The following is a 25,887-nucleotide window of genomic DNA, read 5'->3' as shown; positions in this document are numbered from 1 at the left end:
TGCGCATGCTTTTTAGTTTTTCTATCATCCAAAAATGACTTCACAGTTAGATTTCATCTGTTTCCTGTGAGGGTGTGGTCATCGCTAGCCTAGTAATTTTATTGGTTTAATTACAGGAAACGTAACCACAGAATATCCCTCTGAACACAAATACACCCTGAACATAGCATTAGCCCCAATGTTGGCCCATCATAGATTAGTATGGAACATGTGAGGTACGAAGTATAGAAGATTATCCCAAATCTCTTTAAGAATTGGATTTATCAATCAAAGTACAGCCTGTTGATGGTTGGTTAATTCTAATGAGATGTTACAATATATTTGTAACTATTTTGGCACTGAAATAATTAAAGTATTACATTTAAAAGTTAGGTTTAGTTCTCCAGACCCCATTTCGATCTTGGTCTGGTCTCCATGGTCTATTTATTGTATTGGTCTCAGCCGGTTTAAGGCCATAATAATTGTCTTGACCAAGATAATTATTATGACTCCTTCATACTCTAATATTGATGAATAATATTTCCGTCAATGAGATTTCATCATGTGATTACAATGAGAAACAATATTGAGAAGGAGATATACAGAGGGACTAATAAAGTTTATCTATCCATCTAGATTTTGCTGGTCGGAGGTTGCCATAACTATATTTCCTTAACACTCAATTGTCTGGCCATTCGGGTGAACCAAATGAGTGCTCACTGCGCACTAAATTTTCGCACACTGCTCATTGGGGAGACACTTATACACTCAAAATATGAAAGTGCGCGATTTGAGACACACCCTTGGTCTTGTCTTGTTCCCGACATACACCAGTATCGGTAGTCACATGGTCTTGCTGTGGATCTCTTAGCTTCTGTCAATAATTTTCCAGCCAAAAAATGCATGGTAACATAAACTGTAATAATACACTAGTTTTGTTTTAACTGATCCAATCAGGAATGGTTAGAGAATGGTCTTGCCTGATCAACGCTGTTATTACAATAAGAGCAACTTTTGGTATGATGAGTTGGAACTGTCAGTCTGAAAACAACGCAATGTTTTATTGAAACAAAATAAACGTAAATTACGCAGCATATGTGGTCCCCGACCTAAAGCAAAACGTCATGACATCATTGTTAAGTTTAGTCCTGTCAGTCACTGAGCGGTCTCTAATTGTATCTTTCGCTAAATAGACTTGGCAATCCCCAGATAATGTCGGGCTGTAAATGTCTCCTTTTTTAAAATAAATACATGCTGGGGGAATGCCTTAATTTATGTCGGGGAATACCAAGAGGTAAGGAGGGATAAACAATCCTGCTCTAATTAAAGGGCATTTTCAAGATGACAAATAAGGAGTATTCTTTTCCGATCTGAATGAGTAGGAATGCAAGGATCATACTGGTATGAAGTTAAACTTCAATAACATTTGTGGACTGTTTGTGTGATGAGTTTGATATCTAACTTGATAACCATCTGAGTATTGTTTACTAACCCAACAGGTACTGACACCACACCGTCGTCATCCTCAGCCGTCCTGCCACATGTGCTTGGTCATGGTTTCTATAACACACACTTTGTGTCCACAGGGAGATTCAGGCACTATAGGTCTGGGAGGTGTCTCCGGTCAAAAAGGCGAGAAGGTGTGATCCTTGAGAAGAAGGATGTTGTGGTTTTTCCCTTCCTTGATGTGAGTCCATTAGCGTTAACTATTATTCTGTCTGACAGGGTGTCGGTGGAATACCTGGTATTGACGGGTTGTCTGGAGACAAGGGAGAAAAGGTAATTCATTACCAATAATAACAAAATGATAGATGTTTTAATATCCACTGGTGTGTATCGTGTTAACTATATTAACTGTTTTTGTCTTGACCAGGGTGAAGGTGGACTGCCGGGTACAGATGGACTGCCTGGTACAGATGGAGAGAAGGTGCGTGATTATATTCTTTCTTTTCCCATTATTACATTATTTTCCTCATCCTAATTTTCATCACATTAAATGGATATAAACAGCCAAAAAAAATATGCACTGTTTTGAACACATGCTATATATGTTCTAGGTCCTTCTTTGAACATCCATAGCAATCTAGATGTTGCTAAAATGGAAATTAAAACAAATGAATAGATAGAAGGAATTTCGTATTTTCCTAGCATTGCATTTTATCAAGATTATTTGAAAACATTTGAATGTGCGAGTGTTAGACCCATATATATCTTCTATTTAAGTACTAAATAGACATTACGTATAAATGACAAAGAATGATCCAAAAAAAAACATTTAAAAAATAAATGACCCAAAGTAAGTAGCGGAGAAAATTAGTTTTGTCATGGAAATGAGCTGAAATTACAGAAATCATCATTTTGAATATTTATTAAATATGGAAGGACATTTGACCATGGAATTTTCATTGGGTCTTTGGCTCAGTTTACTACCGGTTTTGACAGTTATCAAGTGAATAAAGTCAAAGAATTGTTAAAATACATGAATCTACCTTTATTACATGAACAATAAGTATACTGGTAAAATACGTTTATTCAAATATAAGCTTCATTTGCTACAGTCTATGTATGTGTTTTTGTAAATGTGAGTTGTGCAAGTTTGCTTCATTTTCTTAGCTGGGTGGAGCAGCTGTCGGTACAAGAGGTGCAGTTGTCTAACAAGGATAAATGTACTTGTTGTCAGTCGAGCATCTGGACCAGAACCGGCTACCTGGTCGTGTCCTGGAGGGATTGATCGCTACTATTTCATTAAACACAGGAAATGGCAAATAAGCGAAAGTCTCTAACGACGGAGTGCAGCGGTCTGTGTATTCATCAGACGAGTTCACCAATGAGGTCACACAGGGAAAAAAGAGACTGTTTGGCAGGCGGCAGGAAAGTTGAGAAAACTGCTTGTCTTGCCCTGTAAAGACTACAAATGAAGAAGTAAATGTTCCCGCTGTTAAAGTATAAATCGATAAAAGTAATTCTATCTGGAAGAGTTGTGCCAAATTGCCTCTGGCTGACTTTTTCCTGATCTGACGATATTCTCGAATCAATGACTTTAATCAGGAACACCAGCCCATGTTCGCTGAGGGCCACCTTCAATGTCTGTTGGAATTACTGATAAAGAGGAATGTGATGTTCAGCAAAACAAAGATGCATGACATTAAAAGAGCGTGATTCATTATTTAGAATAGATCATACACATTTTTATATAACTAGCATCATCAAACATCTTATCATTCCATATATATATATATATATATTATATATTGTTAATCAATATAAGCTCATTAGGAGCCTCTCCAACTTGCTCCCACATAAGAACGCTGTACCAGAGAGTGATAGATCCTTTAATACATTCCTGGATCCAGCTGGAATATCACCACATGCAATACCACAGCAGTTTTTATCTGTTCCCCGTCTTGATCGTTGTCAATGTTAATATCGTGAAGTGGATTATATTGGGACGAATTACTATCTAATGTTTTTAAGGATCATTTATAATGATCATTAACCAGATCATTAGCCAGGATGAATAATTGTTGTTTTTTTTTCAATTATTTACTATCTCACATGCTCTCCTAAAGTCCTATTCAAAGGAAATCACTTCATTTCCATCCCACTCTGACACTAACAGGAAGTAAGTGAGACAGCCTGAGGGTGGGTGGATGGAAGCAGTTTGTGGGTCAATGGGTCAGAGTAAGAAACTGTTGCTTAACCTAAGGCAGTCGTGTGGGCAAGAGGCAGCCTTTAAGCAAGGGTAAGACCCTCGCACTTCTGTCCTGTCAGCGGCAGTGGAATATCTAGACCACCCACCCAGACAGCAACTGAAGTGCAGAGTCCGGCGATGGTCAATAGAGATGTGAGGCAATACATTTTGGAGTAACAGAGTGGTTTAAAAAAACACAACAATATTCTTACTTTAAGGTTCAAGATGCATCGGAGCAAATTATAAAGTTTCAATTGTCATGTCATATTGTAAACCAACATTATTCTGTGTGACCTACATTTTGTAACGTTTATTCAGAATAATTTGTATTTTGTTTAAAGGAGTCAGCACTTTTTAAGTAAAATAATCTAACATGGTGCTGAATAAAGGGTAATAATAAAGAGATACTGAATATTGACCCAGCACAACCTTCATTATGATCATCTTTGTTACATTCCTCAACAACACATGTTGCATGGCTCAGGATGCTGCCTGTTTTTATCACAACTGTTTTTTTCCTTGTCTATTTCAGGAGAGGTTTGACTGATCTTTGAATCCACAAATGACTGTTGGTCATTACTGATCCCGGCTTACAGTTTCCATTTAGATTTACAATTAAATCATTTAACTTAATCCTTAGCCCTTAAATACCTTTAAGTAACTTAGGCTTACATGCTGGAGCTTTGAAGCTCAACTTCATGATTCACATTGTTGAATGTTTTAACTACCTTTCACATTTATTGTATGTTTTATTAGTTTTAGATTGATAATATTAGCATAAAAATGGCAATAACAATATTTTAAATACACATTTTCTACTTACTAACAAAAGGACATTAAAATAACATTATAAACATCTGTAAATGATGAACATGACCACGTAAACACAGATATAGTAAGCAATGACTACATTTTCCTAAAGATTTAAGACAGAGAGAATGTGATTACAGTTTTAAAAAAATGTTGATGCTGGTTTATTATTGTGAACATAAGAGAGAAGGTCAGTTCATCAATAATAACTTTAGCTTATTAGCTTAGCTTATTAGCTGCTGCGTCTTAGCTAGCAGTGAATTTCTCTGATTCTCTCACTGGTGTAACTTTTTTCTTTATGTAAGTCCACTTACCACTTTCAGGTATCGTCTCTTTGTCCCTTTTTAATTCCTTTTATTTACTAAACCTTCATTTTTGTCACTTCTGCGAGCTTGTTAAGACTGCTAGGTGGAGACATGACGCTAATGTATCATTCTCATGCTACAGGGTGTCCAGGGGGCCGTTGGATTTGCAGGTGCACCAGGACCTAAAGGTGTCATTGTGAGTATAACCTGATCATAAACGTCAATATTTAATCATGAAACTAACACACTGTGTCACTACAGGGCGACAGTGGGGTGAAAGGTGAAATCGGAATGCCAGGAGTCCAAGTGAGTACGAGTTTCATATTGACTTTCTCATTCGACATGAACTTAACATTAGGAGTGAAAATGTCTTTACCATGCGCTGAGCTCACAAACAGTCATGCACGGACACAAGGGACCTGTTAGCATTCCCTGGTCAGGTTTTCCCATCCTGTCGTCTGTAGAATTCCGAGGAAATCTTATGCACGAGACGGTGTTAAGCCGGACCAAACACAGAGATCGGTTAGAGGCAGTGAGAAGTGAGGGGTGTAATGGTGTGAACAGATGTCACCTGGATGATTAACTCTTTGCACCTTGTGCTGGTTCTCTGCCGGAGCTCTGTGTCGGTTAGCCCTGATGTTTGCTCCACAACAGTTTTCTTGCTCGTCTTTTAGCGAATGGAAAGATTCAGTTTTCACTTTTATTTGAGGTCAAACACTGAAACAGAAGAAGTGTGAGAGCGTGTTAGTATCAGAAACATCACTGACTTAAAGAAGAAGAGATTGTTTTACCAGGTTTGTAGTTACAGTAACTGAAAATACAGAGCTGGGTCTGTTCTCAAACTCACTCGCCATATGGCCCAAGAGGAACTCTGGCAGGTTTCAGCCATGTTGAAAACCCATTGATGCTTTTGTTTTGACGCGTTTTAAATCGGCACATCCATCAGTTAGTGAGTTTCCTGGAGGTGGAAGTTCTGGCGAAGCAATCTTCAGTGCATGGTGGAAGGGGGGTGTGGTGTGTGTGTATATATAACACAAAAATACACATACATATTGGATCTTCATGTGTGTGTGAGAAAATGCAGATCTATCGAGGGTAACGGACAGGGATTTTCTCCCCCGGACAATCGAAAAACAGAGACAAGTGTTAGAATAACAACAAAGTCAGAAACCTTTCAGTATCAGCAGATCCATAGCTCAGATCATGACACACTTAAATACAAACAGTTTGTTCTTTTTGTTGCTGGACGCAGCCAGCTAGAAACGGTTTTCTGTATGAGTGAGTGAACGCGGTTATAATAATTGCATGGGACGATAAGCTTTTTGTGAGCTGCAGTAGTCATGTTTATATGTTTATTGTGATAAGACTATAAAAGCAACATACATTCTTTAACAGTAACCTCTGCCTGTAGTCCTGTAGCTGGAATAACCTAGTAAAGGATAAGCAAAGTAAATATATGTTACTTACCTTAGGGAGAACGTGGCCCGGAGGGACCAGCTGGAGCAACTGGAGATGCTGGAAAAGATGTAAGTTTAGAACAATTTAACATAAATTTATGTTTTCTTGTAATGTTTATCTTATATAAAAACTTTTCAGGGCTTGCGAGGCATGGCTGGTGCACCCGGGGCCAGTGGGATCAATGGTGTTAAGGTAGGAACCTGGCGTCTGGTCAATTACAATTGTTAGTTTGCTGTCACAAACATTCCTCCATGAGCCGTTTTATACTTTTGCTCCTGCCAATTGGCCACATTTAACCTTACAGTCAGGTTTAGAATTGCAGATATTCTTGTGAACGAGCTTTGTGTGATGCACTCAATGTGTCAACAAATACTTATGACTGATCTTCCCTGTTCATTAATGCCGATGCCTTCTGTCACAGGGGGAGAGAGGTGTGCCTGGGTTACCTGGAGACGTGGTAAGAACCAACAAAAGAGCACATTTGATACATATATTATTTTATGTATGTAACAAATATTTCCTATTGTTTCCCTTTGTAGAATGTAATATTTTTGTTGACTTTCCAATTATAATTATTATTATTTATTTTTTTTATCCTTGTTCCTAATAGTGTTTGTTACATATTACACAATATACACAATTTTAATTTTATTTTTGCCAAAACAGTCACTGATTGGTTCATGTTTTGACATATTGCCAATATTTGTTTAATTTTATGATGCTGAAAATATGTATTTTATGTTTATCATTACACAATTTGAAACACTTATCATTTAAGTTTAAGTGAAGTTAAAATAATGTTTGAATTGTTGTTGGACTCTAGTTTCAGAAGGAGGGCCTGCGGGGAGAACAGGTAAAATATAATATTAAACAAGATGATAATCTGATTTTAAACTGGTTTAGTCACAGAAGTGATCATTTGAACTAATCCAGGGAGTTGCTGGACCACCTGGACCTCCAGGAGCAGATGGACCACCTGGACCTTCTGTAAGAATCATCATCTTTGATCCTTTGTTTAGATAAAATGTAATAATGCAAATAAGATACTGTTCATGACAAACATTCTACTCACTAGGGTCCTCCAGGAATGACGGGTTTGCCTGGAGAGCCTGGAGAGTTTGGCCAAAGGGTAAGACGATTTATTTTAATTTTGAGTTTTTTAAGAGAATGAAAGAAACAATAAACACTATACCAAACTCACAAATCAACTTAATTTCTATGGAGGAGAAACATATTCTTCTTCATCCTCCAGTCTGTGTGTTGACGAGCCATCAAGTGATTTTACTGACTGTAAACAAATACAAACAGGGTGAATCTAAGATATTAAAAAATATATATTCTTACACATCTTGGGTCGTTGGAGCAGATAACGAGTTATAAATGTAAAGTGTATCTAGTAAATTTCCAAAATAAAAAACTACTAGCAGACTTTGAATTACACTTGACACAGACTAAAACATATACATTATGTCACACCTATGTTTTCTGTGTGAGCCATGAGTGCACAAGCGAATCTTCAGTGCTGCCGACCAAAAGTAAACCTGACAAGACATATACAAAATAAATATATGAGTCTTTAGAGTGACTTAATCATCTTGTGATATTTAATAAACTGAAGGCACATTAAGAATCATTCACCAGGGAATTTAACACTAGAAGTCACAGAGAAGAGCCATTTGGCTTTTCGCCCTATAATGCCCAGCCAAGAGCCGATTGGCTGAAAATTGGCTGAAAAATCCCTGCGGACACTCATTTTGTTATGTAAACGATGCAATAATTGTCGTACCACAGGAGGGAAAATGGTGAGAGGGAGTGGGGAGGGTGGTCTCCTCATCTGCAGTGTGAAGAAATTCAAATTTTGAGCAATGGGAAAGTCAAATGATATCACAAATGCATGCATAGAAGAAGAACATTACAAAAGTGAAAAATTAATAAATAGTGAAAAATAGTGGTCAATGTTTGAGTTAAATCCAACAGATAGTAATCCAATAAGAAGTTCAATAATGTGTTTTCATCAGTGGCTTTTTCATCTATTTTTTTTTTATCTCTCACCGTGTTTAACCTTAATATCTTAATATTTTATTGTTATATTCTAATTTAATTCCATTTTTATGATTATTCAGACCTTAACTTTACCTGTTTTTCACTGTAAAAAGCTCCATCAAATTCATCAACTCCCAAACACTTACACACATTACAAACAATTGATTGACTCCACAAAGCATGGAATGAGTCAATCAGTCATGAATGAGTCAACAATCTCGCGAGGTTGCTCAACAAGGGAACATCCTTCACTACACGACGCTCTTGGTGTGAGTAGACGCTTCATGCACCCACGGTCTTGCTGTGAGTCCAGGGTTAGATAAGTTGGCCAGTAGGTCTGAGATAAAGTCCTTTTTTTATTTTCCTTCTCCAGACACATTCTTCATTCAGAATAGGGGAAAAAGCGTGACGTCATTGTAAACCTGCACCCTGTGAGGGAACAATCCTTACTCTACTTGGTTAAAGAACTGCTGAACTTGGCTGGCTCAAGCGGAATACACTGACACAGCGACATCTAGAGGTTAAAGGCAGTAGAGAAAAAACTAAGTAGAAATAAGATTGTGTATGATTAAGATATAACTCAGTACCTCACATGCTGTTTATGAAATGGAATTAAGAACATTCCTTGTGTCCCTGAGAAGATATGTCTGAAGAAGGGTTTTACATTGTACTGATTTTAATAATCATGCTTGTTTTTCCAGGGTAAAAAGGGTGAAAGTGGACTACCCGGTGTAGACGGACTTCCAGGACCAGCTGTAAGTAGATATTTAAATCAAAAGTTACATTATTCAATTTAAAAGTCAATTTGCTGTTAATTTATTTCCTCAGTATCTTTTGTTCCATTTATTTACACACTCATCTGTCTATAGAAACATAGTTAATTCTTTTTTACCCAATTTCATTTATTTTCATTTATCCTTCTTTCGTTCGTAATTGAACAAAAATGTATATTTGATTTGAAAAAAAAAAGATCTTTTAAAACCTTACATTTGCTTAATGCTTAAATTCAGTTTTCCATCTTATTATTTTCCTGTACAAGTATTTGACATTCCACTTTTTTTTACTGTTTCTATATTCAACTTATTGTGTTTTAATTGTATTTTATTAAAATCTCTTCATGTCAATTTGTGTGCTCACCTATTATTTAACTATTTCACTTTTTTTTTTTAGGGCTCCCAGGGTTCACCCGGGCCCCCAGGAAACTCAGGAATGACGGGTCCACCTGTAAGTAATATATTAATTGTGACTTTTAATTTAATGTGTTCTTAAATATGCTGGTGACAATTTGCTTCTCTGCACCTGCGAAGGGTTTACCTGGTGAAATCGGATTTTCAGGCAAACCTGGAGAACCTGGAAAAGCTGTAAGTAGACCTGATATGAGTGATGCGTGTCAGGATCAGGTCTTGCTCTTTGGTGATTTGATTGATTAACCACTTGTTTGTCAAAGGGTCTTCCTGGCAAAGATGGTCTAGATGGTCTTCCTGGGAACGATGGCTCAATGGTCAGCATCACAATTTATCAATACTGTCACAACCTAAAACTTAAAAAAAAATCTCTGAGGTCAATCTAATCTTTTTATGCCATAACTTTTTTTGTTTAAAACCTTGTCTTTTCAAAGGGACCCAGAGGAGAGCGTGGTTCAGATGGATTTCCGGGCAAACCAGGACCAAAGGTACTTTTATCTCAACGGGATGCAAACACAATATTTGCGGATTAGGAGATACTGTGAGTTTATGCAAATTTGACGTCCTCTGTCTTCATTGAAGAGCGAGGATGGGCCACCAGGACCCAGGGGACCACCTGGAGAACGGGTGAGCTCAACTTTCAGCAACTTGAAGACCAAAGAAAAAGTTGTGAGGTGAGTTAGACTCATGGGTGAGATACTTTTGACAGGGGGAGAATGGACAACCTGGTCAAACAGGGGCTGATGGACCCAGAGGAGAAAGAGGTGCATCTGTGAGTCCTTTTTTCCATTGTTTGATTCATACAGAGATGAAACGTCAATTAGTCACTGTAACAATAAGCCTTATTTGTATCTACTTTACGATGAAAGTCAGTCAATTTGAATTTCGGTTTGACTATTTAAAGTCATGAAATAATGTTAGCGTTCCTTATACTATAATTCACCATCTATTATCCTGGTTCTGGCGGCAGGGGGAACGGGGACTTGATGGACCGTTTGGTCCGAAAGGAGAGCGTGGCGACAAGGTAATGAGAATTTAACTGTGAAATCATCTTTAAGGGAGTCGCTACACTTGATGAAAACTTTGCGTTTGCTGTTTAAATATGCTGACTCAGCAGTCTCACCCTAATGAGCTTGTTAATATGCAGATGATGTTTGAGCTGACTGTCTCTTTACTCAGGGTGAAGTGGGAGCCAGGGGACCACCCGGAGTTCCAGGGAATGTAAGTGAATTAGCTTTCTTTACTAATGCATGTCCTGGCAAGTTTCAGTCTCTCCTTTTTCATTTTACAAAAGTGCAGATTCAGCATTTAATGATCACATTGCATTGGTCTCAACAACAACTCATCCATTCATTCAATTATTCATCAATCCATCAGTTCTTCTTCTTTATCATTAAATTCACATGCTCATGATGATCACAAATATAGATTGGGTCCATTAAAAGTTAAATAGAAATTCAATATCTGTGATAATATGTATGTAAATATAAAAAATTGTATTAATAAATGTTACCCTTGTGTTATCTTAGGGTCAATGTGACCAAAATGCCCAGCATCAAATGTGTTTGTGGTATCCCTTGAGTTGTCTCTGGGTCAAGGTGAACGACCTCCCTGGCTTCCATAAATTAAAATGCCGTGTTGGAGGTTGTTTACCTTGACCAAGAGACAAAACAAAGGCCTTCAGTTCACCTGACCCTGAGATAACACAAGGTTTAAAATAATTAAAAAAACATTTGTATTCGACATCTTTTTCAAGAAAACAGAAACACAAAAATATGTTCATTGTTGCGACTCAACTATTCTTATTTATACCTCAGGGCTGTTCAATCAATACCTAGTTAAACTTTCCACTGACCTGCATTGACTGAAATTAAGATTGTACTGTAGATTAGGAGTTTTTCAAATATTCACTATAACAAAAGCATCTTGTGCGTCACAGGTAGCAAACGTCATTCCAGAACCCGGTGAACCTGTGAGTAAACTCGGCTCACATTTGATTTATGCATTTTTCATTTTCTCAATTAGGGTTTTCATGAAATTCTTTGCTTGGATTTTAGGGAGTACCTGGAGAAAAGGGAGAGAAGGGAGAACAAGGCAAACCAGGAGATATTGTGAGACATTTCTTTCGTTCTTGTTTTTATTTTTCTAATTCATTCAACTGTCAATGTGTAGATGTGACCGCTAGATGTCAGTAGAAATCAGTTTGAGAGTGTGATTTTCTATAAAACTCTACATTGAGCTCAATATATTCCATAAAAAATATTTTCTGCTGTCAAACATTATTTATTTCAACTTAAGGGACCAAGAGGATTGCCTGGTGAACAAGGCTTTAAGGGTGCACTTGGTCTGCCGGTAAGATACCTCTTCAAATAATATTGGAAAACATTAATTCATATAAGTGAAATACTCAAAAACACCTGTGGACTCTAGGGTCCTAAAGGAGAAACTGGACTCACAGGAGAGGCTGGTCGTGTTGGGGACCCAGTAAGTTCTTGGGCGACAATCAAATGTTAAGTTAAATGTTGTACAAAGAGTAACTATTGTCTTTTCAACAGGGTCCAGCGGGCATCGCTGGTCTTCCAGGTCCTCGTGGGATACCTGGCAACGTGGTGGGTATTTTCACTACTTCATTAGGGTGCTAGATAGTACACATCATCTGAATTTGATGCTTGCTTTTGAAAATGAGAATTTATAGTAATTGTTGAGCTACTTAGTCCAAAACTAAAACATTTGCTGATGATTTCTGTCATGTGACTTCCTTACTTACACTTAAACAAAGTAATCATTGACTTTTTTTTGTGTGGTTTGCAAGCTGGGACATATAAATGGAAATGGCAAACTGAATGATTGATGAGAGGTTTTTCAGTAGATAAAAGTGACATCATCATCAAAAATAGCCATGTAATGCTTTATTAAGGAACATTATCTTTAAATGAAAAAGGGGAATACAGACAAAGATCAGCTAAATGCATACTTTAATGTGACGAAAACGTACAAACATGCTTTTTTTTCCCAGCTCATAAAATATGTTTTTGTCTTGTTTACCATTGTTTTGTAATATAATGTTTCTTCATTTGTAAGTAAGTAAGTAAGTAATTTTTATTTATATAGCGCTTTTCCAGACCAGGGTCACAAAGCGCTTAAACAATCCAAACAATATTCAATAAAGTATATACTTTAAAGGGCAAGATAAAACTGATAACACAACAGGAGTTCCAGAAAATCAGGGAAAAGCCTGAACAAATAAAAACGTCTTAAGATGTTTCTTGAAGGAGTCAGTAGATCCATCAAGCGCAAAGAGAGAGGAAGATTGTTCCAAAGCTTAGGAGCAACAGCCTAAATGAATAATGATAAAAAATAAATGACACAAATAAATTTGTGTCATTTATTTAAAATGTACCCATGTTAACATTATGTATGATGTGTAATTCTACTTTGTTAACCAAAGATGTTACCATTAGTCCAGAAAACCCTTTTGTAAGCACTCTTAGGGCAGCTGAACTTCAACAACCACTGTGATAATCAGACCAGAAACATGAATATAAGATGTATTCAGGGGCAAAAAAGGTCTCCATCATATATTTTTTTATTAAAAAATCCACCCACTGTGCATAACATTAGCATTTCTGGTTAACATATAACAAAAAAATGAGTCCTCTTAAACTGTCCATGATGTCAACATAAAATAAAAAAACATGATTAATTGCTTAAATCTATCAAGGTTAACAATGACCACGAACCATTAAAGTTGGGAAGTCACCATAGAAATACTTTTAATTAAATGTTGAGCAATTAAGAAAGAGCAACATCGGACCATAGTGAATGTCTTGATCAGTGTCTGTATTTTCAATTGTTTCCATGAATAGGTGATTTTTCACTATTGATAATAGCTAATATGTTGGCTCTTGTGTCTTCCAGGGCATCCCAGGGATCATTGGACCCCCGGGTCCAGCTGGAGAAAGAGGAGACAAGGTCAAATATTTGTATTTATTAAAGAAACTGAAACTGAAATTAGCCTAATCAGACACACACAAACAGACACTCGTGCATACATATTTCAAATGTGTGTTGTTTGTATGTGTGTGTCTGGAGTTGTACAGACGGTTCAGCAACCTATTATGTCTTTGGTGCTTTGGTGAACATTTTGTAATTCATCTTTTGTCTTTCTCTATTTCAGGGTGAGCCAGGAAAACCAGGTCAGACTGGCCCCACTGGCCCAGCAGGAGAGCCAGGACACATTGGACCTCCGGGACCTACTGGGAAGGGAAAAGATGGACAATCTGTAAGATACAAACTCATCAGCGTGTTGAAAAATAACGTTAGGATACTGATCACATTGTACATGTTTTGTAAACATAGTTCAACATGATGTTTTTTCAATATGTTTTAAAATTTGACAGATATAGCATAATAATAATGTTATTCCCGAGTGAAAACGTTTACTTTCTATCACATTTCAGATGTACTTTTTAGCTGATGCTCAAGTGCAAATATTTCAGATGAGTTCTCTTTTATTAAGTATCTCTGGTTATATAAATACATGTACTGTATAGTAAGTAAGTAAGAAATTTATATTTGTAGAGCGCTTTTCCAGACCAGGGTCAAAAAGCGCTTAAACGATCGAAACAATACCCAATAAAATATATACTTAAAAGATCAATATAACACAGAGAACAGCATAGGAGTTCCAGAAAATCAAGTAAAAGCCTGTGAACGAATGAATATTGATGTATAAATTAAGCATTAATTTAGAGGGAAACACATCCTAAAATATTCTATGCTTCATCTTGACCTGTGAATTAATGTTATATAGTCTGGAGTAAAACATTGACGTATAGTAAAGCAATAGCTAATGGCTAAACTAAACTTGTATGCGAACCTCCACCTCTAAAATTCCGATTTACACTCGCTAAATCTGTAAAATAAAGGCATGTTTGGATAAAATCAACAAAATAAAATACAAAACCAATGACCATTAAAACACCAGAAAAAACAACAGTTCTTGATGGAAATATCAGTCTTGCTTCTGGTGGCACCGCTCGTTTAACCAGCAGCACCGCAGAAAACCAGCAGGGGGAGCCACATGACGGAAAGTGAAGTGAAGATAAACCTCTACTTGATGAAAATCTCTGAGCCTGAAATACTAGTTTAGCTGCTTAGATCAATTAAATTAAATTAAATTAATAGTTCGCTCATGAACCTTTATGGTATGAATTACAAAGTTGATCATTAATGATTATAAATAGTTTCATCTAAGTTTCTACGCTATTGAAGTACAAAAGAATATCAGATTTTGTGGTTGGTTGCAGATTAATCCAAACCTCATTAAAATCTCTCCCACGTGTGCCCGCACGTCACGTCACTCACAAACACAATGTGATGGATGTAAAAAGTAGCATGAGTCAGCACATTTTCACACTACAGCTCAACATGTTCCTTCTTCGTCTTTCACCTCAAACATGTGTCCCGCTGACTCGGCTGGAGCAAACAGGAAAACATTGTTAAGACATATCACATTAAAACAACACAGGAGCGACCAGGAGAGCAGATCTCGCTCACAGCAGTTTAGGGGGATTTTTTTTTACGGCTTCCAGGTGCAGAGCTGAGGTTTATGCTGCTGCCTCATTTGTTCATCAACAACATGACTTCTCTTGGTTCCTCCTGAGGAACCTTCATTAAGGTGTTTGCCAGAAAAGCACATCAAGATAATGAGGAATGTTTCTTTCTTTTTAGGGGGAACCTGGACCGCAGGGTATCCAAGGATCTGAAGGTCCAAAGGTAATGTGTTTTTTTTTTAAATATTCAAAGGCTGATTTAACTAAGGCATGACATGTTAATATTGACTTCCATTCAAAGTCCAAGACATCCAGGGTGGGTGGAAGTTATTATTATCACGATCATTTTTTACTGTAAAATTCAGCATACATCTGTTTGTTTATTTATTCAATAATGCATGATTAACTAAACTGAATGTAACAATATTAATCTGTGTCATATCAGGGCCCACCAGGATTACAGGGTGATCCAGGCCTCCCAGGTGACAGAGGGCCTCAAGGAGAAGGCAAAGTAGGACCTCAGGTATGACCTTTCATTCTACAAGCAACACTTCTTCATACATCAATTCATCCCAACGCAATATATGGCACAACATTACCGTTACACTTTACTGCAACTGGGGGAGCCATAATAAATCTGTTTAATATTGCGTATTGCTCTTTTCTTTACAGTATGCATTATGCAAAAAAATGCAACAAACATTTGTTTGAGCTGCTCTTGTTAACTGTTTAAAGTCAAACTTACTTTGATACCAAGGCTTTATTTTGGCGCATCCCTGATCATTTTTATGTTTTTCAGAAATCTTCCTTTTCAATGTGTCACCCTGTTTGACACATATCTAAATAAATGTGTTCTCTCAGTCCACATTAATTACTTGTAAAGCTCTCAATAACTTGCATTTTATTATTTCATCAAACTACAATGGAACATGTTTATAGCTCAACTTTAATGTGGATGTGACATGATCTAAATTATTCTACAACATTTCTAATTGAAATTTTTAGGGGATGCCCGGAAAGGATGGAGTGCCTGGTGCTGGGGTAAATATGATTTGTTTTCATGTATGATTAACAAACCTCATTTTTAAATATATGCTCCTATACCTTTCAGGGCTTGAGGGGACCAGCAGGAGTGGCTGGACCACAGGGTCAGGCCGGACATAATGTAAGTGGAAAAATATGCATAAAAACTTGAGATTGACATGGAATATAATACGTAAATATATTTAGCTTCTTTGCTTTAATTGTTTAATAAAATTGTCATATTTTCACTTGTGACTCCAGTTCAACTTCATTTATTGCTTGATTTAATTTTTAATTGCAGATACAATATGAATGTAACATTGCTATGACAATGACTGAATGAGAAATCACATTTGTTTTTTCTATTAACTTTACAACAAAATGATTGATGATTTTTTCCAAATCTAGGGGCTCCCAGGAAGGCCAGGAGAAAAGGGATCTCCAGGAGAACCTGTAAGCGGTTGCTTTGGAGATATTAAGGAATTTTGTGATGCCTCACATGCCATATGAAATGGAATCCATTCACACAAATACACTTATCCTAAGACAAATCTTATGACGCTAAAGAGGCATCGTTAGATGATATGATTATTTCTAATATGATTGATTTGAAAACATAATAATATCTTAACTTAAAAGCCATCTAGTAATATGTTGTTGAGTGAAAAAGTCTGACCTTATTTTAATTATTGATAAAATGTAAACATCAGACATGTTTGACAAGCGTTTCTCACTTTAGTCAGGTAACTTCCTGCCGGACACAATGAACATTCACTTTGTCCAACTGATACTTGACCCGATTTTGACTTAAAGTTCTGATTCTGCAAGATCCTACATATTTGGGATTGAGATTTCTGAGTTAAACATGTTGTGTGCTTATCCTCTAAGGGAAAGGGAGTGGACCTGTCCGACCTGGATCTCAAGGTAGATACCATCACCGTCATTACCTCAGAAGCACTCATAGAGTTTAAACCTTAAAAGTTACTCTTTTATTTCCAGAATGTGTGCTCAGACTGCCCTGCGGGACCACCGGGGCCACCCGGGCTTCCAGGACTATCGGGCGATAAAGGCCACCAAGGGCTCGCAGGGAAAGATGGTCAAGATGGTTACCAAGTAGGTCAAAGTTGTTAGCATGAAGCCTTGTTTATGTTGTTATCATATGTCATGTCAATTAAAAGGCGGCTTAAAAAACAGCATGTTGTCAGTGTGTAGCTGAGAAAGAAGGATTGAGGTCAAAACTGCACACAATTTATCATCAATCACAGCTGCTGTGATGGATGGAGTCATGTCTGCAACATTGTTGGTGGGGTATCAGGGGACTTTTTAAAGCCTTTTGTACTCTTGCCACAGTATGGACTAATGGTCTAATGTGTTGTTACAGGGCCCCCCAGGATCAACTGGTCCTCCAGGGTCCAATGGAGCTGATGGCGCGAAGGCAAGTTGTCACACCTATTGCACCAATTACAGTATAAACAATCCTTTTTTTCATTTTCTGTCCCACAAGTTACTGGCAGAAGCATTTGTCGTCAATACCCATTGTTTGTGATAAGGTTTCATGATTTATCTGATGAGGTTTCATGTTACAGCTGATGAGAATCCATGTTACAGCTGATGAGAATTCATGTTACAGCTAATGAGGTTTCATGGTACAGCTGATGAGGTTTCATGATACAGCTGGCGAGAATTCATGATGCAGCTAATTAGGTTTCATGATATATCTGATGAGGTTTCTTGATACATCTGATGAGAATTCATGATACAGCTGATGAGAATTCATGATACAGCTAATTAGGTTTCATGATACAGCTGATGAGAAGCCATGTTATAGCTAATGAGGTTTCATGATACAGCTGATGAGAAGCCATGTTACAGCTAATGAGGTTTCATGACACAGCTGATGAGAATCCATGTTACAGCTAATGAGGTTTTATGATACAGCTGATGAAAATTCATGATACAGCTAATGATGTTTCATCATACAGCTGATGAGAATCCATGATACAGCTAATGATGTTTCATCATACAGCTGATGAGGTTTCATGATACAGCTGGCGAGAATTCATGATGCAGCTAATTAGGTTTCATGATATATCTGATGAGGTTTCTTGATACATCTGATGAGAATTCATGATACAGCTGATGAGAATTCATGATACAGCTAATTAGGTTTCATGATACAGCTGATGAGAAGCCATGTTATAGCTAATGAGGTTTCATGATACAGCTGATGAGAAGCCATGTTACAGCTAATGAGGTTTCATGACACAGCTGATGAGAATCCATGTTACAGCTAATGAGGTTTTATGATACAGCTGATGAAAATTCATGATACAGCTAATGATGTTTCATCATACAGCTGATGAGAAGCCATGTTACAGCTAATGAGGTTTCATGACACAGCTGATGAGAATCCATGTTACAGCTAATGAGGTTTTATGATACAGCTGATGAAAATTCATGATACAGCTAATGATGTTTCATCATACAGCTGATGAGAATCCATGATACAGCTAATGATGTTTCATCATACAGCTGATGAGGTTTCATGATACAGCTGGCGAGAATTCATGATGCAGCTAATTAGGTTTCATGATATATCTGATGAGGTTTCTTGATACATCTGATGATAATTCATGATACATCTGATGAGGTTTCATGATACAGCTGATGAGAATTCCTGATACAGCTAATTAGGTTTCATGATACAGCTGATGAGAAGCAATGTTACAGCTAATGAGGTTTCATGATACAGCTGATGAGAAGCCATGTTACAGCTAATGAGGTTTCATGACACAGCTGATGAGAATCCATGTTACAGCTAATGAGGTTTTATGATACAGCTGATGAAAATTCATGATACAGCTAATGATGTTTCATCATACAGCTGATGAGAATCTATGGTACAGCTAATGATCTTTCATCATACAGCTGATGAAAATTCATGATACAGCTGATGAAAATTCAGGTTACAGCTAATGATGTTTCATGATACACCTAATGCTGTTTCATGATACAGCTGAGGAGGTTTCATGATACAGCTGATGAGGTATCATGATACAGCTAATGAGGTTTCATTATTTATTTTTTATTTAACCAAAGGGAATTAAGGGTGATAAAGGAGCACCAGGGTCTGCTGGAGATAAAGGAGAAAAGGTAAATGTGTTTATTTATTACTAATTTCCTCAGCTGTTTATATTTCTGTGTTAAACATGATATAACCCTACTTGTACCTAAACAGGGTCATACTGGACCGCCAGGCCATCCGGGTCCTCCTGGATTAATGGGAGCAGCTGTAAGTGGGAACTTTTGCACCATTAACCTTCTATAGACTACATGGCTGAAATTGTTTACTTTTGCTTTAAATAGTCGCACATCTTATCTCACATTGCACTTCCTTCTGCAGGGTAATGACGGACAGCCTGGCACTGTTGGTCCCCCAGGACCTTCAGGTGAAAAGGTTGGTTTACACAACATTCGACTTCTCTTTAAAAAAGATGTTAACTTTGTGTTGTTGTTACACAATTAATATTGTTTTGGCATGTAGGTCAGCCAGTCTACACAGTAATAGTTGTCGTTAATCATTGCAGTTTCATCAGAGCGTGCATTTGTTTTTCTCACCAGGGAAAAGAGGGTCTCAAAGGAATTCAAGGACCTCCTGGTCTTCCTGGTTTAATTGTAAGATGCCATCTGGTGTAAATGTTGTCATCAAATATTTTCGGTTGTTTCTAAGACTAATTTTTACTGATCTCCAGGGTCAACCTGGTAAAATGGGAAAAGATGGAAGACCTGGTGAAACAGGAGAGCCTGTAGGTGGAGAAACACCAAAAAAGTACCTTGAATACTCATCAAGACGACGTTTGATGGCCCTTCTTATTGTTTTTTAGGGTAAACAAGGTGAGCCTGGATCACCAGGAAATTCTGGAGTCCGCGGTGTACCAGTGAGTATAAGCTTATAAACATGCCTTCCATGTGGACATACAAGAGCTTGATCGACTATTAATGCCAACCTGTACAGGGATTCAAAGGGCACAGAGGTGAACCTGGACCTCCAGGTGTAAAGGTAAATATAACATTTGAATAAATAGAGGTTATTGTTTAGTTATTCATGTGCAGCTCTGAGCTCTCTTTTTTTCAATCAGGGCGAAGATGGAAAACCTGGAACTATGGGGCGTGACGGAAAACCTGGAAAGGATGTATGATCTAAAGATAAAAACAAAATTGATTTTGTCTAAAGTCACGTTCATTGCTCAATGTTGTTTTCCCTGCAGGGTGCAATGGGACCTCGCGGCCAAGATGGAATTCTTGGAGCAAGAGGAGAACCAGTAAGTGAATCTTAAATCGCAGGACCAACTCTTCATGAGCTGTTTATTTTGGATACTTCTTATTTTACTCCCCTTCTAATATCAAGTTTGTTTAAAAGGGAAAACAAGGAGAACCAGGACCGTCTGGGAAATCTGGTCTTCCAGGAACACCGGTAAGTTTTCTACAGTATAGAACCAATTGTTATGATCAAAGTAATCACCAACTCAAGAGTTGATCAGGGCGTACCTATATCAGAGTAAAGTCACATTGGCTCCATTGGGGGACCACCAGTGGGCTATGTGGGAGTTGAAGATCTTCTCTGGAACAGATGCTTTTGACATTTAAGTCCCGGCATTAGAAATTATTTTAATTGCCCTAATATAAATAAGAGATTGCTGTCAGCAAGTTAGTGATGAAATTTAGCTGATGTTTGATTGATGAGAGTACATTCAGTTGAACATATGGATCTTTAATTGTTGGTTGTGTGTTTTTAAGGTTAGTTTGTCTCTACAGGAGGATCTTTAATTAACTGAATGTTGTATCACAGTTATGGTTCTTTCTCCTTCAAAAACTGCTTCAACATAGACCAACACTAGGATCATGACTTACAGAGTCAAGACCTTTCCAGACCAAGAGCATGACCAAGACAGACCTAGTCAAGACCATTCTATTCAAGACCAATACTTTTCCAAACCAAGAACGAGACCGAATAAGTCAAGACCAGGACTTTCCCAGATCAAGACCAATACAAATCCAATCAAGACCAAGACCAAGACCAAGACCATTCTATTCAAGCCCATTCCTTTTCCAGACAAAGACCAAGAAGAATTCTGTGCCATGACAAGAACAAGGAAATTTAAAACATTTCCAGACCCCCAAAAAACCCTAAAAAATGTGTGGTGGTGTTAGGTTATTTGTAAAGCGACTTTCGAGACCAGGGTCACAAAGCGCTTTAACAAACAATATAAAGTTAAAATACATGGTTTAAAAGATCAAGTCACATAAGACAAAAACAGGAGTCCCAAAAAACAGGGAAAAGCCTGCACAAATAAAAAGGTCTTAAATTGTTTCTAGAAGGAGTCAGTGACTCCATCAAACACAGAGGGAGTGAAAGATTGCTCCAAAGCTTAGGAGCAAGCGTGTGCGAGGAACCATCAGTAGATTCTGATCCACAGACCTAAGAGCCTGAGCTGGGGTGTAAGGCTGGATCAGATCACTGATGTAAGGAGGAGCCTGACCATGAATAGCTCTGGAAGTAAGAACCAGAATTTTAAAATTGATCCTGAAAGAAACTGGCAGCCAGTGAATAGTTTTAAGGATCGGGGAAATGTGAGTTCTTCTACTTGAGCCGGTCAGAATTCTCGCTGCAGAGTTTTGTATAAACTGCAGGCGAGACAGCCCCTTCTTGTTTAGACACGAAAAAAAACTGTTACTAATAGTTACTAATAGTTTAAACGAGAAGACACATTCATGGATTATAAACTCCAGATCGTGTTGTGATATCATTTTCCTAAATTTATAGATTTTTCTCAGTTAAGGGAAACAGTTTCTGGTCAGTTTTCTGCAATGTTGAACAAGAGACATGTCTTTGTCAAATTCAACACCCAGGTTTCTCAGGCTCAGTTTGACAGACTGGCCTAAGTCACCAAAGTACTGACTCAACCTGGAACCTTTTCATCTGGCGAAATTACCAGAGTTTAAGTTTTGTCCACATTTAGCTTCAAAGTGTTTTCACTCAGTGACTGTTTGATTTCAGTCAAACAATTGACTAAGCTGTTTAGCCTCTGGGGCTCAGTTGGATCAAAAGAGCAGTAGAGCTGGATGTCAACAGCAAAAATGTGATAAGAAACATCAGGAAATCTCTGAATGATTTTACCAAAGGGAATCAAGTACAGCTAAAACAATAAAGGACCCAAACTGGAACCTTGATGGACTCCACACAACAGATCTGCTGATTCAGACCTCATTTGATTGGCAGATACACTAAAACTGCGCCCAGAAAGGTATGATGAGAACCACTGTAACAAAGACCCAGACAGTCCCACTTCCTGTCTTCTTAGCAGTATCTGGTGATCAACTGTGTCAAAGGCTGAGGACAGATCCAACAGAACCAGAACAGTGTATTTACCCGAGTCAGCTGACATCATGATGTTACTGGACACTTTCAGTGAGGCTGTCTTCATAGAGTGATGTTTGCGGAAGCAAGACTGAAAATTTGTCAACATAATATAATAATACAGAAGCATTTGTGTATTTTTTATTTTGTTAACAAAAGACAAATTAGACCATTGATACCAAGGCAAGCAGTGCCAGATCTGTTACCACAGAGCTCCAGCTTTAAGATCAGAGGCATTTAAGTATGTGGAGTTAACAAGCCGCACCCATGTCTCTCATCATAAAGGGCCAAAGGGGAGGTCCTGGTGAGCCTGGCAATCCTGGACTTCCAGGCTTCAGTGGACCTAAAGGTCCTGCAGTAAGTGCTTTTTGCTCTTTATTGAAATGAAGACACATATCATACAGTTGTGATGAGCTTCATCTTTCATTTCAGGGTCCACCTGGTCCCATTGGGCCAGAAGGAAAGCAGGTAAAATACATATCTGTTGATGTATTTTGGTCTTTCTGCTTCATTAAGTATTAATATACATCTGCGTTTTTTAGGGAATGCCTGGCAGAGTTGGTGATCGTGGTCTCAAAGGTGAAAAGGTTAGTACTCCTGCTGTTCTCAGCTACGTGGATGTTCCAATGTTAAATAACCTTTTCATTATTTCAAAACCAGGGAGACTCTGGTTTTAAGGGAGATAAAGGTCACAATGGAGCGCCAGGAATACCAGGTAATCCCGGGCCTGTTGGCAGGAAGGGCCACACCGGGATGATGGGTATGTCTGGCCCACCAGGAGAATTAGGAGCTCCTGGACCACAAGGACAATCTGGAAACCCTGGTCTTCCAGGCCCTAGAGTGAGTCACATTCTTCCCAGATTTAACATATTTGGACCATAATTGAAGATTGATTCAGTGCCAATGTTGTATTAGGGAGAGTCTGTGTCACTGGAACAGATGAGACGTCTCATCCAGGAAGAGCTGTCCAAACAGTTGGACGGTAAGGCCACATCATTCCTATGACTTGTGATAGTTTCGGTAGTTCAAATTCTCTTTGTCGTTTCCAGAAAAACTGCCCTATCTCATGGCTCAGTTACAGCCTGCTCATGTGAAGAGTACAGCAGGTCGCCCAGGACCTCCCGGACCTTCTGGTAAAGACGGCAGTCCTGGAAGGAATGGTCCTCCTGGAGAACCTGGAATGCCTGGGCAGAACGGAGGAGAAGGGTCAAGAGGACCAATGGGACCTCAGGGTAAGATGTTTCATTTTTAACCCAACAACATCTACAGTATTGATGTAGTAATTACAGTTTTGTTACAATTATTACCTTAGGTGTTCGCCGAAAACTTCTTTGGATTCAAGTTGGTTAATAGTTTTTGAATACCAAGCATATGTATATCTTTTTTGACCTGTAGGTGAAAAGGGATCGAAGGGTGACAAGGGAGAAACTGGAGTGGGTGACAGAGGAGAAAATGGGCCTCCTGGCCCAATAGGTATGAGTCATTATTTTGATCGTTATTCAACTAGTTAAACCAACAACCTCACTGTCTTCTATGTATTTGAATTAGGTCCAGCCGGACTTCCTGGTTATGGCAAAGACGGAAGCCCGGGACAAGCTGGTGCTCAAGGAGAACATGGAAACCCAGGACCACATGGTCAACCCGGACCACCAGGACCTCCAGGCCAATGTGACCTATCACAGTGTGCCTACTACGCCAGCCTAGCAAACAGACCTCACACCAAAAATGTCAAGGGGAGATAAAAAGCAGTGTTCATGGACTTTTCAAGTGAATGAATGAAGTGAACTTATTATGAGCCTGAATGTTCAGACGCAGTCTCTTATTTGTCTGTTTTAATATGAAGTTTGAAGCATCATGGGATGGAACACTAGCTGAAGAGGGCAGCTAAACATATTTCGATAGATGGTTCCTGTAGAATATATATTGTGATAACTCTAAAGGAGCGTTTGAGTAGACGCTGCAGCTCATCTTACTCGTCTGTTTCTGGAACTCTTTGTTAAATATTTGCTGCATTCTAGCAGAGACAGAATGTAGCTCGGAGATAAGGGATTTAACCCAGAAAAGCCTTGCTCATTTCCTTCATGTGGTTGTATTAAAAATAGTTGTACGATTCGACTTATTAACTGAAACATATTTTTCATAGAACTAATCAGAGCAGCTTTTTGTTTGTTTTTGTTTGCCTCTTTTACTTTTTATGCCAGCTAGTCTGTTTCTGTCATTGTGTCATCTCATCTTCCTCCCACTGAGTCATTAAGCTTATGCTCTCATTCACTTAGTCGGGATGAGGAGGAGGGTTCAGTGGATCATCCATGAGGTAAATTAAAAAACACATCCAGTGGTTTATGTCTCAGTGCTTCAATGAACAGCCTCCAGGGGAGGATTTATCATGAGGTTGTGTTTCGCTTGCTGCACCTCTTCTCACCATCATCTTCTCTCATAGTTGTTAGTAGAAATTGTTACACAAAAGACCCTGAAAACATGTAAATGAGTTGTGTGAGCTGATCTTTTCTGAGCATTTTTTCAATAATCTGTGTCTTTTTTTTGTGATTTATCTTTAAAACCACAAGTTAAATTATCAATTAACTACAAATTTGTCAGGTTTTTGTATGTCTGACTCAGGTACCTAAGGGAGTAAAGATGGGTATCATGGTTTTGTCGAATATCCTTATTAAACTAGTACTTTTGAAATGGTGATTGACTGCGGAACATTATCCAAAAACTTCATCTGGTTTTTCAAACATTTTGACCAATAATGGATGCATTTCCATAATAATTCACATTGATCCATTTTATATAAGTCATTTTCTTTTGGTCTTGCAACAAACTGAGAAACTATTGCATTAGAACCTTTTTTTGCTTTTAAAATTGTGAATTTCTTTTTCACTTCTCAGACACCCTAGCAGTGCCCCTTACATAATATGGTGATGTTTTAAATACATGATGTTTTTTGTATTTTAGACAAAACATTTTATCAGGGAAAACAACACCATTAATGAATAAAGCAATGAAACAGGCTTTACTTGTCTTTCTGGCTACTTTGGTTTAGGTCAGAGCTGGTGCCGTATCTCGATAAGATTAATTGATCAGTGCTCATCCCCATTCATTAGTAATTATTGTCCACAAAGAATTCAATTTCTTTTCAGTGTTTAAAAAAAAAAATATATATATATACTTCTGACGTCTTCTCATTGCTGGTTTAATGATGCAGAATGAATTGCCATTTGTTGGTGCTATAATTGATGATGAATTAATGCAGATGTGCAGTAATTATTATGTTTTTAAAATACCTGTACTTTGCTGTAAAATAAAATAAATATTCAAGTGACGTTTTCACTGAAATCATTTGCTTTGATTACTCCTCATTTGAGTCCATCTTCAGGGCAGACAGAAGTTAAATTGAATTGGTCAACTTGTTATCAAG

The 25,887-nt window shown here is 37.9% G+C and overlaps 1 protein-coding gene across 1 annotated transcript in view; it reads left to right on the top strand.

The window, feature by feature from the left end:
- col22a1 (collagen, type XXII, alpha 1) overlaps positions 1–25,605 on the top strand; it is a 42,843-nt gene extending 17,238 nt beyond the window's left edge. The window contains exons 13-65 of the mRNA XM_087787679.1: positions 1,566–1,619; positions 1,705–1,758; positions 1,853–1,906; positions 4,928–4,981; positions 5,047–5,091; positions 6,258–6,311; positions 6,382–6,435; positions 6,665–6,700; positions 7,067–7,096; positions 7,177–7,230; positions 7,319–7,372; positions 8,988–9,041; positions 9,457–9,510; positions 9,594–9,647; positions 9,734–9,787; positions 9,905–9,958; positions 10,053–10,097; positions 10,180–10,242; positions 10,441–10,494; positions 10,650–10,691; positions 11,410–11,442; positions 11,528–11,581; positions 11,769–11,822; positions 11,901–11,954; positions 12,026–12,079; positions 13,389–13,442; positions 13,648–13,752; positions 15,204–15,248; positions 15,471–15,548; positions 16,031–16,066; positions 16,137–16,190; positions 16,457–16,501; positions 16,937–16,972; positions 17,048–17,161; positions 17,430–17,483; positions 19,148–19,201; positions 19,287–19,340; positions 19,452–19,505; positions 19,670–19,723; positions 19,801–19,854; positions 19,933–19,986; positions 20,064–20,108; positions 20,188–20,241; positions 20,317–20,370; positions 20,469–20,522; positions 22,752–22,823; positions 22,899–22,934; positions 23,009–23,053; positions 23,127–23,306; positions 23,382–23,448; positions 23,516–23,698; positions 23,862–23,939; positions 24,015–25,605. Of these exons, the coding sequence (XP_087643805.1) occupies positions 1,566–1,619; positions 1,705–1,758; positions 1,853–1,906; positions 4,928–4,981; positions 5,047–5,091; positions 6,258–6,311; positions 6,382–6,435; positions 6,665–6,700; positions 7,067–7,096; positions 7,177–7,230; positions 7,319–7,372; positions 8,988–9,041; positions 9,457–9,510; positions 9,594–9,647; positions 9,734–9,787; positions 9,905–9,958; positions 10,053–10,097; positions 10,180–10,242; positions 10,441–10,494; positions 10,650–10,691; positions 11,410–11,442; positions 11,528–11,581; positions 11,769–11,822; positions 11,901–11,954; positions 12,026–12,079; positions 13,389–13,442; positions 13,648–13,752; positions 15,204–15,248; positions 15,471–15,548; positions 16,031–16,066; positions 16,137–16,190; positions 16,457–16,501; positions 16,937–16,972; positions 17,048–17,161; positions 17,430–17,483; positions 19,148–19,201; positions 19,287–19,340; positions 19,452–19,505; positions 19,670–19,723; positions 19,801–19,854; positions 19,933–19,986; positions 20,064–20,108; positions 20,188–20,241; positions 20,317–20,370; positions 20,469–20,522; positions 22,752–22,823; positions 22,899–22,934; positions 23,009–23,053; positions 23,127–23,306; positions 23,382–23,448; positions 23,516–23,698; positions 23,862–23,939; positions 24,015–24,208 (3,273 nt within the window). The 3' untranslated portion in view covers positions 24,209–25,605. The remainder of the gene's footprint in view (positions 1–1,565; positions 1,620–1,704; positions 1,759–1,852; positions 1,907–4,927; positions 4,982–5,046; positions 5,092–6,257; positions 6,312–6,381; positions 6,436–6,664; positions 6,701–7,066; positions 7,097–7,176; positions 7,231–7,318; positions 7,373–8,987; positions 9,042–9,456; positions 9,511–9,593; positions 9,648–9,733; positions 9,788–9,904; positions 9,959–10,052; positions 10,098–10,179; positions 10,243–10,440; positions 10,495–10,649; positions 10,692–11,409; positions 11,443–11,527; positions 11,582–11,768; positions 11,823–11,900; positions 11,955–12,025; positions 12,080–13,388; positions 13,443–13,647; positions 13,753–15,203; positions 15,249–15,470; positions 15,549–16,030; positions 16,067–16,136; positions 16,191–16,456; positions 16,502–16,936; positions 16,973–17,047; positions 17,162–17,429; positions 17,484–19,147; positions 19,202–19,286; positions 19,341–19,451; positions 19,506–19,669; positions 19,724–19,800; positions 19,855–19,932; positions 19,987–20,063; positions 20,109–20,187; positions 20,242–20,316; positions 20,371–20,468; positions 20,523–22,751; positions 22,824–22,898; positions 22,935–23,008; positions 23,054–23,126; positions 23,307–23,381; positions 23,449–23,515; positions 23,699–23,861; positions 23,940–24,014) is intronic.
- Positions 25,606–25,887: the final 282 nt, after the last annotated feature.

The sequence above is a fragment of the Callionymus lyra genome, chromosome 3 (assembly GCF_982586985.1).
Source record: "Callionymus lyra chromosome 3, fCalLyr1.hap1.1, whole genome shotgun sequence".
Classification (NCBI taxonomy): Eukaryota; Metazoa; Chordata; class Actinopteri; order Syngnathiformes; family Callionymidae; genus Callionymus; species Callionymus lyra.
The sequence above is the reverse complement of the archived record's forward strand: the minus strand, read 5'-3'. Positions and strand labels throughout refer to the sequence as shown.